General features: G+C 37.9%; 2 protein-coding genes across 2 annotated transcripts; both read right to left on the bottom strand.

Annotated features, from left to right (window-relative positions):
* Position 1: 1 nt before the first annotated feature.
* LOC145460301 (matrilin-1-like) lies at positions 2 to 6,899 on the bottom strand. The gene is made up of 9 exons (XM_081445059.1): positions 6,860 to 6,899; positions 6,145 to 6,255; positions 5,578 to 5,688; positions 4,823 to 5,346; positions 3,877 to 3,993; positions 3,086 to 3,622; positions 2,263 to 2,376; positions 1,562 to 1,681; positions 2 to 1,070 (listed from the first exon to the last, which is right to left on the bottom strand). The coding sequence occupies exons 5-9, from the start codon at positions 3,962 to 3,964 to the stop codon at positions 478 to 480; spliced, it is 1,452 nt and encodes a 483-aa protein (XP_081301185.1). The 5' UTR covers positions 3,965 to 3,993; positions 4,823 to 5,346; positions 5,578 to 5,688; positions 6,145 to 6,255; positions 6,860 to 6,899; the 3' UTR covers positions 2 to 477.
* Positions 6,900 to 8,719: 1,820 nt separating this feature from the next.
* On the bottom strand, positions 8,720 to 14,812 carry LOC145502095 (uncharacterized). Its single transcript, XM_081481378.1, has 11 exons — positions 14,662 to 14,812; positions 13,938 to 14,048; positions 13,590 to 13,700; positions 12,862 to 12,972; positions 12,574 to 12,684; positions 12,217 to 12,327; positions 11,459 to 11,569; positions 10,451 to 10,561; positions 10,214 to 10,324; positions 9,103 to 9,213; positions 8,720 to 8,889 (listed from the first exon to the last, which is right to left on the bottom strand). The coding sequence occupies exons 1-11, from the start codon at positions 14,810 to 14,812 to the stop codon at positions 8,720 to 8,722; spliced, it is 1,320 nt and encodes a 439-aa protein (XP_081337504.1).
* Positions 14,813 to 14,818: the final 6 nt, after the last annotated feature.

Raw genomic sequence — 14,818 nt, 5'->3', positions numbered from 1 at the left:
ATTGATACCTTATTGTAATAAATCCAAACAAACAAACAATTATACAACGTTTGCAACAAATTCTGTATTAAACCCTAATCTCAATAGTATCGATGTTGTTGTCGCTGCTTTTATTGTTGTTGTTGTTGTTGTTGTTGTTAATGTTGTTGTTCAAGTGTAAGTGTTCCAAAATGTATTTTTAAGTTTTCCAAGAACTGTCCACGGTCTGTCAATGTAGCTGAAACGTTCCTGTTACACAACCCCTCTGTATTAAGGAAAGCACCACACGTCTGAAACTAAGTTCATTGGAACCCCTTCTATTTTAGGCCTCGTCTTGTCATTGGTCTTGATGATCTATGGGGACGTTCTTACGAACTAAGTGCTTTGAGAACATAGGTAAACATATATTAATTGTACATTGCATAGAGTAGTGATCCCCCCATTTCTAAGTATCGGAGGAAATCCATTAGAACACAGTAACAGTAACGGCAAAATAACTTATTGGACCAAAAATTTAGAAATATTCTTACCTTGACAAAGCTTATCCTTAAAGAATGCAACATAAAAAGAGATATCTTTTCCAGAATCAATTGTGAGTACATGCTGACTGTCAGGATCAGAGCCGATCTCGTTTAGTTGGCCCAAACTATATTGATCCCCAACGGCGATGATGAAAATCGTCACATTATAATACTCCAATAGTAGCTGAGAGGACACCGTGATGTCATCGTGGCTTTTGCTGGCCGTCAGGATCACTAAGACTTTGGGAACATCTGGTCGTCCGTCGCTTGTGTTATGGAGATTAGAAGCGAGGTATAGCAGCGCCTCTCCTAAATTACTTTGAAGACTTGCAGGGTACATGACTCTGTCGATGGCATCTTCTAGAGGTGACTGGTTGTAGTGGTCGTTAAAGTCCGACACCAGGAAGGGAGCATCACCATAGAGGGAAACACTGACACGAGTTTCGTCTTTAGACACGTTCAGCGAGGCAGTAATCGCTTTAGTAAAGTATATAAAAGCTAGGAAGGTCTCCTTGGTAACCACCAGACTGCCATCAATCAATAAGGCAATGTCAAGTTTGGTGTCGATTTCTAAGCGGAAAACAAAATGGACATGACATTAACAAGAAGTAATGAAATGTTAATCAATATTAAACTGGAACTAGTAGACGCGAAGCCCACAATCCGCATTATTGGTTTTGTAGCACTTTTCTTTCCCTCCCTCTATGTTGATTAACGTCCTTTGATAAAAAGAGTTTTGGTGAACATTCAAGGAGAAGGGCAAAGCATAGACTTGGCTATGTGTATTTAATCTCGAGCAAGTGTTCCATCCATTCCTGATACGCCTCAAATTTATTACCAGAGACGCAGTCGAGGGTTTGCATAACTTTCGAGAATTCTCCCAGCCCCCCGAGTGTTTAGATGAGGCCATGTAAGTGTGCTCTATAGCGTTTATAAAATAATCTCAAAAATATGCGCGAATCTAAAACGTCACGACCGTGTTTATATACTATCATCTAATCACGCCCATCGAACAATGAGAGCGCGCGTAGTAGCTCAGATATTTTTTTAAATACACTTACCGTACTGACACTGGCTTCCGTATCGACCACCACTGCACACACATTGGTAACCGCCCCACGTGTTGATGCATTGTTTCCCATGTGTGCAATTTTGTTCAGCAGAAAGGCATTCATTGACGTCTAACAGGAAGATAGAGACAGCACTGTTATACTGAAGATGGGAACCTAACATTTATTCGTTAGCTGGTGTTTAAAGAAGCCCTACGAAAATACTCATGACAAAAGAAGAAAAAAATCATTTCTTGATTATCATCAGAACGGTTATCAATTGAGTGTCGTAAAACCAAATCCAAAGTAGTCACTCTAACCAATGACAAAGAACACCGACAATCAAATATAGCAATCAAAATTCGAAGCAATTACCTTTAGCTGTTTGACATTAGTTGTTACATCTACGAATATCTACATTCCTTGAAGTAGATAAAAAACAACGGCCACATATATGGCGGAAAATGAGTGCGAGTGACTCTCGATTGGTTTTGGAATTACTTCTGATTGCACGAAAGAAAATGCGTAAGTTTTTAAAGTCAATCGTGAAGCGTAGTAGATGTAAAATCAATTACTTTTCGACACTCAAATGAAAACTGCTCTACAGCACGCGTGCGCTATTAAGAAGTAATCTAAAATAAGAATGAGGTGTGAAATTTAGGTTTATCAAAAATGCATTATGATAGTAAACATGAAGGTAGGTTTCTTGCTACCTTGCTCACAAGTTGAACCTTTAAAGCCATCGGGACACGAACAGGTGTAGTTACTGCCGAAGCGACTGCAGTTTCCTCCATACTGACATGGAAAGCTTGCACATGGATCCACAGCTGCAAAATGATACCATTCACAAATAACACTGAGTTCTAAAAGTATAGACTCGTCTCTGTTTACGTGTTTTGGGGAAAAGAAGATTGGATACTTAAACAGTTCTTGCAATTCTTTTAATAATTTGAACAATTCTTGCAACGTGTCGCAGCTCCAGTGTTGTAACTTCTCGTTTAAATAGCAAAACTCAATGACAGATGTTTCTTTTGCTTAAACGGCCGCCATATGTGTGCCCCTCCAAGGGCAAACTCAAACTCTGTAAATTTTGGCGAAACACTTAATAATGCCCGAATGAAAAACTGCAGAAACCCTATTGTTGGCGAAGTTGTTTATGTACCAATTATCGATCATATCCTGTAATCTTAACGTTATTTATTCTGTGGTTGCGACTTTTTGCTTCGATCACATGACCGGTGAAAACCAATAATTGTAAATGCAAACCAATGAGACATTGCAGCTGTTGTTTTTTCTTGCAGTTTTGTTTTTGTTTTTGTTTTGTTTCTGTTTTTTCCCTGCTGCTGTAGGGTTCTTGTTTATTTGTTTGTTTGCTTGTTATTATTGCTATGTTCTTCTTTCGTTTTTGTAATTTTCCTTTTAGCCCATTTCCTTACACAATGAACAAAGAAAAGTACAAGGGGCTAGATCGATACTGATTGCCAAGACTGCTATAGTCAAATACAACAAGGTGAATGTACAAGAATTTCAGTTTACCTTCACTGACCGCACCACCAACGCCTCCTTCCATAACATCCAGGTCCTGGTAACTAATGGTGATCACGTGATCACCAATGCTTTCCAGTTGGTCTAATTCAAAACTGCTTCCAACCCCAACGACGATAATTTTTATCCCTTCCTCGCGAAGCGATTGTGAAATTCCCGTAAAATTACCACTGAGTGTAGAACTAACAAATATCACTAGAACGTCGGGTATATTTTCTCTGTCAGTGGTAAAAATCTCCTCGCTAACAAGGCGTGGCGCACTGTCAATGTTTAGAGGCGTTTCATCGAGGAACGGTAAATTGTCGATGGCGGCAGCAACCTCTGCAAAGCTGTAATGTTCTGTAAAGTTAAACCCAAAGCTGACAGTGCTTGCATATACCGCCGCAGCCACGTTAGTTTGGTCCTGGGAGATGTTATGCTTGGACAACAACGTTTTGGCAAGGAGCAGTGTTTGATGGAAATGATCAGAGCCCAAGTAGGATGAGCCATCAAATAAGAAGGCGACATCAAAGATATCCGTCAATATCCCTAAGAGAAAAGTTAAAATCCGACTATTAAAATCGAACTTCTCCGCAACAGCCACTCTGGGGACAGAGGAAAGTAGCCGTAGTAGAGTGGTGGTTGTTAAGGGGAGGGGGGGGGGGGGATGGGTTGCAAGTCAAAGAGCTGGTTAGGATGCATAAGTTTACACATAAGTTTTTGACTTTCTCAAAACATTTTGAGTATAAGATATCGACCGAGGCTCAACAATGGGAAATAAGAAAGCAGCAAATATACTTTACCAATTTGGCAATAGATTCCTATGTAGTCTGATGCACAGTTGCACTCATAACTTCCAAAGGTATTCTTGCAGCTATAGGCACCATGCATACAAGGATTGTTGAAACACTCGTCGATGTCTGCAAAAATCGGGCAATCGCATGTTTACCTTGTAATAATGTAATATTGGCTCGCATACTAACAGCTGTAACTATCTTTTTATTTGACAAGGATTTGTCCAATTTGTATCACGTTGCTTACTAAGGACTGACTGAACAGAACACTGAAATTTAAAAACTCTTTCAGCAACTTCTCGAATCAGTCTTTGTCTAACTCAATACATTAACACCGAGTTAACAACAAGTAATAATATTTTGTATTTGTAACGCGCTAATTTCATGGAAAAATATGCTGGTAAACAAAGTAAAAGAAAACAACAATGAAAAACTAAAATTCAATAATTATACTGGTTATCTAAATAAACAAAGTCATCTTTAGACGCAAGAACGCAAGCCTTAAAAATGCGTCCTTTATAAACACCGTATTCCACTCATCAGTCGGGCCTTTTACGCTGAAAATGACTATGGTAGGTAAGTAAAGTCCGCGCAAGGTCAAGTGGTCCACATGGCCGGAGCTTATGAAAGTTTCCGTAACATGAATTGACTAGGAGTAGTTCATCCCTCCTCCTCCTCCCCCCCCCCCCCCCCCCTCCGGATGGACTCCTTGTCCATCGCAGCGTCATCTCCCACCACCCATGCCAGCAATAAATTCGCTGCTAACTATTTATACACCTGAGTTCAGAAAGGTACTGTTAGAGTAAAGTATCTTGCCCAAGACCACAACACGATGACTCCGCCTCAAACAAAAATTACTTGGTCCAGAGTCAAGCGCACTAACCATTAGGCCGCTGCGACTCCCACACAAATGTCTATAAGCCGTGAAAAATACCAGCTGAGGTCTTGCTCTCACCTTCCTCACAGTTTGTTCCCTTCAAACCCGTGGGACAGATGCATTTGTAGCCATCGTTTGATACGTTACATGTTCCTTCATTCTTACAAGGTTGAGAAATACAGAGATCTTCCACTGTCAAACAAAGCCATGAAAAATAATAACTAATGCATCTCCAATAACATGTAATGTACAGGTAATGCCTCTTAATACTATCTTTAAGTTTCTCTCGGCCGATCTACTTTATATCATTACATCTTCTTACTGTACCTCCAAGAATTGCCACGAGACTCTTTCTTGTTTTGGATAATAAAAACTATAGTTATTTTATGTCCTGATTTGCTGTTGAGTTTTGTCCCACTCAACGTAGAAATTTGTTTCGGCAGTTGGATCTCAGGTTCCAGCCTTATTCTACAATTATTTTCAATACCGACCTTCACAATTCTGTCCAGTGAATCCAGCGAAGCAACTGCAGAAGTAGCTGTCTACAGAGTTTGTACAAGTTCCATTGTTTAGGCATGGGTTATTGTAACAGTGATCGACCTCTGTACAAAATAACAAGGCACAGGTCAATCACTTCGTGCTTACTGCAATCTTTCAGGGTAAACGCCAGCGACATACAACTTAACTTAATTTCACTATCAGTGAACATAAATTGTTACGTTTATTTAATTATTACCTGAACAATAGCAAAACTAGCACGGAAAAGGAACAGCAAAAAGCACACTTTTAATCCAATTAGCAGTGGACATAGTAAAGGGGTATGTAAGTCGAACCTTCGCAGTTTTGTCCTTCGAACTTTCCACTGCAAGAGCAATTGTAGCCATTTGAAAGATTTTCACATGTTCCGTTGTTTTTGCAGGGACTGTCAGAGCAGTGATCCACCTCTGGCACAGAAAAGAAAAGAAAAGAAAAGATAAGACTATCAAAACCAAGAAGAGTGTGCTGATATAAATGTAGCATGAAAACATCTGAAAAAACAAAAGCACCACGGAGAAATGAAACTGAACCAACCAGGAACCAAGAGGTTGACAAGAATGCAATAACTTTGAGGAGAATACCTTACTAAAAAAAAAATACTTCTCAAACTCATTTTTTTAATATTTCATCAAAGGACATCATCAACGCCCCAGTGGTTTGAATATTGATTTAGTTCTAAATTTTGTCCTCACTTCTAGTTTTCATTGAGAAAATAATTTTTATCAAAAAATCCGCATTGTATTTCACCAAGAAGTTCGTAAGAAATCCGCCTCTTCGTTTGGTATTTTCTTTTAAACAAATATTAAAACACTGTGGAAACGTATCTACCACGCCCTTAACGTTTGTGAAAAAACGGCTCAAACCTGCGCAGTTTTTCCCTGTAAATCCCGCAAGGCAATCACACCTGTAGTCGTCTGAGAGACTGTGACATGTGCTGTTATTTTTGCAGGGGCTGTTTTGACAGTAATCTATATCTGCAAGGTGTAAAAACGTGACGTATATCCTGGTTATTATTTTAACTCTTTCCTTTCTTTCTTTTCTTTTTTTTGTTTTTTTGTTTTTTTTTTGTTTTGTATTTCTCATTTCTAAAACTACTATCACAGCATTTCAATTCTAAAAGAAACATTCCTCGCATTGTTTTGAATGTGAACACAATCTTAGTAACAAAGGCTTATTTGAATGTTTTTCGTGAGATTAAATGGTCAACCATTTTCTAGCAATTAGTGTCTATTAGAAGGCAGACAACTCTTCGATAGGCTTAGTTAGTTTTAATTGCTTCGTAGCCAGAAAAAGCTCCGATGGAAAAGGAAATTAAGTGCAGTATTGTTGCTCTTGTTGTATAGGCTATTGTTTTTGTTGTTGTTGTTTTTGTTATTGCTATTGTTGCCGTTGTTGTCATTGTTGTCGTGGTTGCTGTGGTTGTCATTGCGGTTGCTGCTGATGTTTTTTCATTATCATCATCATCATCATTATTATTATTATTATTATTATTATTATTATTTATTGTTAGTTCAAACGCTCAGTAAGACAGCCTTAACTTGATTTTTCGTAACTGAAAACGAATATCTACAGGATCACCTTGACAAATTAACCCTTTAAAGCCTTCAGCACAATCACAACTAAAGCCATCTGGAAGATGTTTACAGGTCCCGTTGTTGAGACACGGGCTATCGTTGCAGTTGTCAACAGCTAAAGAAAACACAAAAAGTAATGAAAGAAATGGACCGTTTCAATCAAAAAGTGATATAAGACAGTGTATTGTAATGTATTCAAAATATTATGCAAATAAATGTAGTGGTCAACTCCCTCTATAAGGCATGCCTGCAGGGAATCATGGTAGGTGTATTCATCAAAACAAATATTCAGTCCAAGATTATGAATACAACTACCATGAATCTCTGCAGGCGCATCTCATAGAGGTAAATCCTAATGGGCATTGTTCTCTGCGGCAATTTCTGCCTTCAATTCCCCTCCCCTTCCCCCACTCTATATTGTTGGAGACGCTGCAGGATGTTAAGTTATATATGTTACTGCTGCAGGGAGAATAAAAACCGAAAAGAACGCGAAACCGGCCAAGAGTGATGGGAGCAGAGCTGTATCCTTGCGCTAGGAGAATCAGGTCAAGGCAATGATCCATTTGGCCTAATTAATTAAGAGGAAGAATAGCTACCTAACACAAAGAAAAACGTGTATAAGTTTAAAAAAGGGTCAAAACATTGTATGAATATTCGTTATAACCCACCTTCACAGTTTTGCCCAGTGAATCCTGGATGACAAGTACATTTGTAGGTATCTGGGAGATTGCTACAGTTCCCGTTGTATTGGCAGGGACTATTACGACAATGATTCCTTGCTGTAAATAAACAGTGTCGATGAACATTGTGCAAAACAACTGCATAACTCATTCTAAGATGTGACTCTATCGTGATATAGAAGAAATGTTGCATGGAAAGATTCTGCATGGAGATGCTGAGAAAATAAAATAAACAAATGCAAATTAAGAGGTCACACCTTCACAGTTTCGTCCTGTAAATTCCACAAGACAAGAGCAAGTGTAGTTTTCCACCTGGTTGTGACATGTTCCATTGTTTTGGCAAGGACTATCATAGCAATGGTCCATCACTGTGAACAAAGAAACAAGCCTTGTATCAGAGTAAATACGACAAATTTGACCTTTTTTGATCACAGAAAAGTGAAAAATCCCAGTATAATAGCGCTCGTAGATCTAACTCTTGACTTTATTAAACATCAATTATTAATATTCTTATTATTATTGTTGTTGTTGTTGTTGTTATTATTATTATTTTACATCAGACGTTGCGTTTATCGAGAAATGCAGACATTAAAGTGTAGACCGAGAACAGAGTAAACATTTCTCAAGGTTAACGTCACTAATACTGTAGATGAACTAAAAACCAAGTCTAAACCGACCTTCACAATTATGTCCTTTAAATTCTGCTGGGCAATCACATGTGTAGTTATCCGGGAGACTGTGGCATGTCCCATGATTTTCACATGGAGAATTGTAGCAATAATCCATAGCTGAAAAGAGACAAAAAAATGTTAATCATTTGATGTGGATGTAACCAAGAGAATATTCTATAGTAATGTCTTAAATCTCATATCAAATTCTCTGCACAAAAGGCATACCTTCGCAGTTAAGCCCTGAAGATCCCGCAGGACAATCACAAGAGTACCTGTCTGGGAGATTTTGACAGGTTCCATTGTTTTCGCAGGGGCTGCTTTGGCAATGATTCCTGACTGCAAACAGGTAAGAAATTATCGTAAAATTGTAACGATTAAAATGAATAAATGGCTGACATAAAAGTTGCCATCATCTAGTACTCCAATATTTATTTATTGCTCTGAAAAGAAGAGTTCGAAGAAGGCATACCCTCGCAGGGGCTGCTTTAGCAATGGTTGACATAAAAGGTTACATCATCTAGTAATCCAGTAATCAGGTATTGCACTTAAGGAAAGGTTCGACGAAGAAATACCTTCACAGTTTTGTCCTGTAAATTCAGCAAGGCAAGTGCAAGTGAAGCTTTCAAAATTGTTGTGACATGTTCCATTGTTTTGGCAAGGACTATCATGACAATGTTCCATTACTGGTAATAAAAAGAAACGACAGCTGATTTTAACTCAAACAATTGAAATGAATTAATAATACGTTAATGAGGATAAAAGATCTATTTTCTTTTTATTTCCTAACAGTAAGCTAGTATTAGCATAGTCATTTCAAAAGTGTAAAGAAAAAAATGAACTATCCGGAAATATCCGTTCCCTTCATTCAACCTTGCTTGTAGATATTTAATACAAACCTTCACAGTTATCTCCTGTAAACTGTTCGGGGCAGTCACATGTGTAGTTATCCGCGAAATTGTGGCATGTTCCATTGTTTTGGCAAGGAGAGATATAGCAATAGTCCATCTCTAAAACAAAACAAACAAACAAACAAAAAGGACGTAAAAAAATGGCTTATTAAAAAAAAAATGGATCACTGGATTGGCTTAGCCAAAATGGTGTATGAGCCAGTATACCATGCTATAAAAATATGAAGAGCGTAAACGTAATGTTTTGGGGCGTTTTTATTTTTAGTTATTTTAGATTTCTAGATTTTGTGTGCGTTTTTAATGAAAACAATTATTCCACTCGCGCTTGTTGGATATGATGTGATTATAGCCAACTCGTTGACTATCTATCCCCTCTTATAGCTCACCACTAAATTTTCTCCGATTCTTATTGGTTTAAAGTGATCACGTGACGTAATAGTGTTCATCCGCGGAGAGACACTATCAGCCCCTATAGTTCACCACTAAATTTTCTCCGATTCTTATTGGTTTAAATTGATCACGTGACGCGATAGTGTTCATCCGTGGAGAGACACCATCAGTCCATAGTGCTCGTCTGAGGAAAATACCCGGATGGATAGTGCTCGTCCGTGAAAAATTTTCTATAAACAAGCGAGATTAAGCTTATAAAAAAAAATAAATAAATAAACAAATGAAATTGTATTAAGTGGGTTTTGTTTATTTTCCTTTTTAAATTTTACATTTGGCTTTCACGGCTTTCATCTAAAAAAGTTGAAAGTAATTCGATATGATTTTTGAGCTGGCGTGTGGAAGACAATAGAGTGTTTATGTCTCGGAAGTATCGGTCGAAGCTTCGCTTACAATAGACACAATAGAGTGTTTATGTCTCGGAAGTATCGGTGGAAACTTCGCTTCTCGGGCAAATATTTGTTTTAAGAACATCAAATTTCCGCGCAACTATTAGCCCATAGTTCCTCAACAGAAACACTCTATTGTTTAAATATCCAACGCGCGCTCGTGGAATAACGAGGGTAAGGCCATATTGCCGAGCACCTGCCTTCAAAATCACGTCACAAATGTCACAATTACGGAAGGTGAAATAAATTTACGACCGACTTACCTTCGCAGTTCAGCCCTAAGGACCCTGCAGGACAATCACATGTGTAGTTGTCTGGAAGATTGTGACAGGTTCCATTGTTTTGACATGGACCATTGTAACAGTAGTTTATTGCTGGAGACAAGCAGGAAATTGTTTCAGTTCAATCGCCATAAATTATAGTAAAGGAGAGAGAATAGACCTGTGACTTTAACTGAATACGGCGTTTAAATTGTTAAAGACTGACTTAACAAAACACACCTTCGCAGTTTTGCCCTGTAAATTCCTCCAAACAAGCACAAGTGTAGTTTTCCAATAGGCTGTAACATGTTCCATTGTTTTGACAAGGACTATCATAACAATGGTTCGCCACTAAAGACAAGCAAAAAAAAAAAAAAAAAAAAAAAAGAAAGAAAGAAAGAAAGAAAGCTAAAGAGAAATAGACAGCTTGGGGCAAAAGCACATTTGCATAAATGGCGTCTAAATTTGAATAACAATACTTTATATGATGTGAACTTTATATGAAATAATTCATATATGAACTACGGTTGTATATGATAGTGAGGAATGATCATCGCAGTAAATTTTCCAATTTAAGCAATTGGAAAGAAGAAGCCTGAAAAAATCAGGGCTTCAACGGGATTCGAACCCGTGACCTCCGCGATACCGGTGCGGAGGTCACGGGTTCGAATCCCGTTGAAGCCCTGATTTTTTCAGGCTTCTTCTTTCCAATTGCTTAAATTGGAAAATTTACTGCGATGATCATTCCTCACTATCAATACTTTATATATACTTAGCCTCGTACTTACGTTTCAAGACAAAGGATTTTACACATGAATGTGAGGCTTAGGATGTTTAGGTATTCAAAGTTAGGCGCTATTTACGCAAAGGTGGTCTGTTGTTCCAAGGCAATTAATTCAACAGTTAATGATTATCAACCGGTGTATAGAGCTCAAATAGACCTTTTTACCAATGCGGTGGCTATTTTGAATTCAATTGTTTCAAATAGCTATTATGGGACGCTCAGATGGGTGAATTAGTATGCGTTTGTCCCCTAAGCATCCCATGATAGCTATTTGAAACAATGCTGTTCAAAATGGCCGCCGTATCAGTAAAAAGATCCATTCCCCCATTAGGTCAATAAACCAATATTTACATTTATCCAAAAGGGAGGGGGGGGGGGAGAGGGGGGACTTGCCACCTGAAATAACTACAGAGATAAAGAAGGTAGGTAGTTATGGATTTCGTTTCTAAAAGTATAAGACAAACCTCCACAGTTATGGCCTGTAAACTCCATGGGGCAGTCACAAGTATAGTTATCCGAGAGATTGTGACATGTTCCATTATTTTTGCAAGGACTGTTGTAGCAATGGTCCATGACTGAAGACAAAAAAAACAAAAAACAAAAAAACAAAAAACAAGTGTTGCATCAAATAAAGTGTCCACGACAACATTACGCATTTTCTTTCCTTTTTCGGTTACAAATGCTACCAAAAATAAACAGAGAAAAAAATAAGTCATGAAAGAAGGGTGGATGCGATTTCTGAAAATATTGTGATTACTCCCTTACTAGCCTACAACTGGCGAAGTAGCGAAGAACATGACCTGGGCATATTGATTGAGATCTCAGAACGCTGAGAAAAAGTGGAAGATCCGAATAACTGTCAGGTCCCAAAGTAACCTGTTTAGTAGCCATACGTTATTAAGGCGTCTTTCCCCTAAAATACGACTACAGCATTTGTCTGTTGTGTTTGTTTGATTTTCAGTCTAATGATTTTCGTACAACTTCCATATCGCTACAATGGTTCGCCACTAAGGTCAATTTGTGAGAGCTTGTAGGGAGCTTGTGAGAGCTTGTGGAGATTTTATTCAGGTTAAACATATTTAATAATTACAAGATTGTTTTAACACAATTATTTTATAAACTATCAAGAAATCCCGAAGAATGAAAGTGTTAAAGAGAGGAGCAGTATGGGGAGATGGCCAAATTTATTCTTCGAACTGAATTTTGTAAGTGTCAGACGAACCTTCACAGTTCTGTCCTGTAAATTGATCAGGACAGTCACATGTGTAGTTATCCGAGAGACTAAGGCATGTTCCATTATTTTGGCAAGGTGAGTTGACGCAATAATTGATCACTGAAAGAAAAAAAAAAAGAGATTTCCATCTACATTTAACACAGTCTGAGTTAATCGCCAAAGATTGTTTCGAGATCAGAATTTCCTTTGAAAATGTCCTTCTGCTTATCTGTGACTGCTGCCATTATTGTTGCCACAGTGTTAAAAAAAAACAAACACAACAGCAAAACAAACAAACAAACAAGCAAAAGGAAGCACAAAAAAATGAAAAGAAAAAAGAAAAAAAAAGAAAAACTTTTTGCTAACCTTCGCAGTTTAGCCCTGAGAACCCTGCAGAACAGTCACATGTGTAGTTGTCTGCAAGATTACGACAGGTTCCGCTGTTTTGGCAGGGAATGCTTTGGCAATGATTCCTTGCTGCAAGAGAACGAATGATCACTACTTTGAGGGTTTATTATATCTCATTATCGCCATAAGTTAGAGTGAAAAAAACAAAACAAAACAAAAACAAAAACAAAAACAAACAAACAAACAAACAAACAAAAAAAACAGATGAATTAGATGAGCAACGCAACAATTTAGTAACAGACAGACCTTCACAATTTTGTCCTATAAATTCTGCGTGACAAGTACAAGTGTAGTTTTCCAAATGGTTGTGACATGTTCCATTATTCTGGCAAGGACTATCATAGCAATGGTTTATCACTTAAAAAAGAAGTACAATCAAAGCTAGTGAGTATGACTTTGAAGGGTTAAAAGTAAAAAAAAAAAAAAAACACATTTATTTCAATGAAAACCTAATGAAAATGTTTCAATTTAATTAAGCGCAGCGAAGCTATTAAAAGGGTATCAATTTAAGCTCTACACGCACCAAATCAAAGAAGTCTGACAGTCATTTTTTTTTTTTTCGAATTTTGCTCTTTTAGAAAAGTAACAGGTCATATTCCTATTTTCGGTATTGGACTGAAACTAGTTTGTAACTGAGGCTAATGCAGAGAGCTTTTCAAATGCAAATGAAATTAATCTCCTTTTAATGATTTTTACCCCACAAGAACTTTCGTTGCAAGCTACTTTCAGTCCAATATCGAGAAAGCGAATCTGGCCTATCGCAGTTTGCGCTTCGTTCAGCGACCCACTAAATACATTTGTATTGGTATTCTAGCAGCATTCCGTGAATGAGCGAAGTTCCCAGTTACAATTTTAGCAATATTTAGACCAACTATTAAGAAAGACAAAAACAGAATAATAGAACCACAAAAGACGCATTGGGAGATTTCACTGGCTGTTACATTGGTCTTAATTTGTTCAAGTTAAAAAATTACCTTCACAGTTGTTTCCTGCAAATTGATCAGGACAGTCACATGTGTAATTGTCGGCAAGACTGTGACATGTTCCATTGTTTTGGCAGGAAGAGTTGAAACAATAATCCATCACTGAAAACAGCAAAAAAGGGAATACCATCTTCGTTTAATACATTATAAGAGAATATCTAAGCACTGCTTTCTGTTTGAAAGCCATAGTTATTAATTGTGGCTGTTGTCATATTAACACAGATGTCCTGAGGAAAACTTCGATTAACTGCAGAAATCAGAAATTAGAAAACCGTTTTCACTTGTCGGGAGATTTCGTTTCCTGTCAATCGTTCCAGTTTCTACAAATTCATGACCAACCTTCACAGTTATGTCCTATGAACTGATCGGGACAGTCACATGTGTAGTTATCGGACAGACTGAGGCATGTTCCATTGTTTTGGCAAGGCGAGTTGAAGCAATAATCCATCACTAACAGCAAAGAAAAAGAATATGTATTATTTAACATCTACAAGTTGTCAAGACGGCATACTTAGCTAATACCTTTTTCTACGTCAAAAAGGTTAATTTACTGAACATTGTCTTCATATTCCATCGAAATCATACATACTGTTTATGCAACGCTTTTGAGTTGTATACCATGGAATATTCCACGAGTCACCCGCATTTTGATAGCATACACACGAGCCTTTAGGCGAGTGTGCATACCAAGAAAATACAAGTGACATGTAGAATAGTTCATGGTATACCACGAGAGAGCGTGTAACCAGCGCAGCGCTTTCCGCCGTCATAACTATTTTATACCACGCCAAAAGAAAATAGAGTGCCCAATAAATACAGTGACTCAATAAATGGGACATACATGTACACGTGCGCGTGGTGCTCGATGGGAAGGCTGGTTGTAATAAACAAAGGCTTTCCTGTATTCTGATTAGCTGTATTTTCTATGGCACGGTATAAATGTCTACATTGGACTTAGGAAACTCATTTCACGTTATTACATTTGTTCTCGTTAAAAGCGATAAAGAAAGGTCTCCCGCAGGGAAAAAAAAAATGAAGGCCCATCAGTTTACAAGCCTCATACCTTCACAGTTCAGCCCCGAGGATCCCGCAGGACAATCACATCTGTAGCTGTCTGGAAGATTGTGACACGTTCCATTGTTTTGGCAGGGGATGCTTTGGCAATGATTCCTTACTGCAAGTAAACAATGGAAACCAGCGCTTTCAGCCGTCATTTAATC

The sequence above is a fragment of the Orbicella franksi genome, chromosome 11 (genome assembly GCF_964199315.1).
Source record: "Orbicella franksi chromosome 11, jaOrbFran1.1, whole genome shotgun sequence".
NCBI lineage: Eukaryota > Metazoa > Cnidaria > Anthozoa > Scleractinia > Merulinidae > Orbicella > Orbicella franksi.
Note: the sequence above shows the minus strand (reverse complement) of the source record. Positions and strands in the feature narration are given on the sequence as shown.

Bases quoted from the DNA above. Each gene is read 5' to 3' on its own strand.
- LOC145502095 (XM_081481378.1), bottom strand. From the start codon at position 14,812: ATGACGGCTGAAAGCGCTGGTTTCCATTGTTTACTTGCAGTAAGGAAT. The intron at 12,973-13,589 runs GTAATTTTTTAA...TTCTTTTTTAAG, and splicing joins TGCAGGAAACAACTGTGAAG to TGATAAACCATTGCTATGAT. The intron at 11,570-12,216 runs GTTCGTCTGACA...TTTTGTCTTCAG, and splicing joins TACAGGACAGAACTGTGAAG to TCATGGACCATTGCTACAAC.
- LOC145460301 (XM_081445059.1), bottom strand. From the start codon at position 3,964: ATGCATGGTGCCTATAGCTGCAAGAATACCTTTGGAAGTTATGAGTGC. The intron at 1,682-2,262 runs GTAGCAAGAAAC...TCTTCCTGTTAG, and splicing joins AGGTTCAACTTGTGAGCAAG to ACGTCAATGAATGCCTTTCT. The intron at 1,071-1,561 runs GTAAGTGTATTT...TTTTCCGCTTAG, and splicing joins CGGAAGCCAGTGTCAGTACG to AAATCGACACCAAACTTGAC.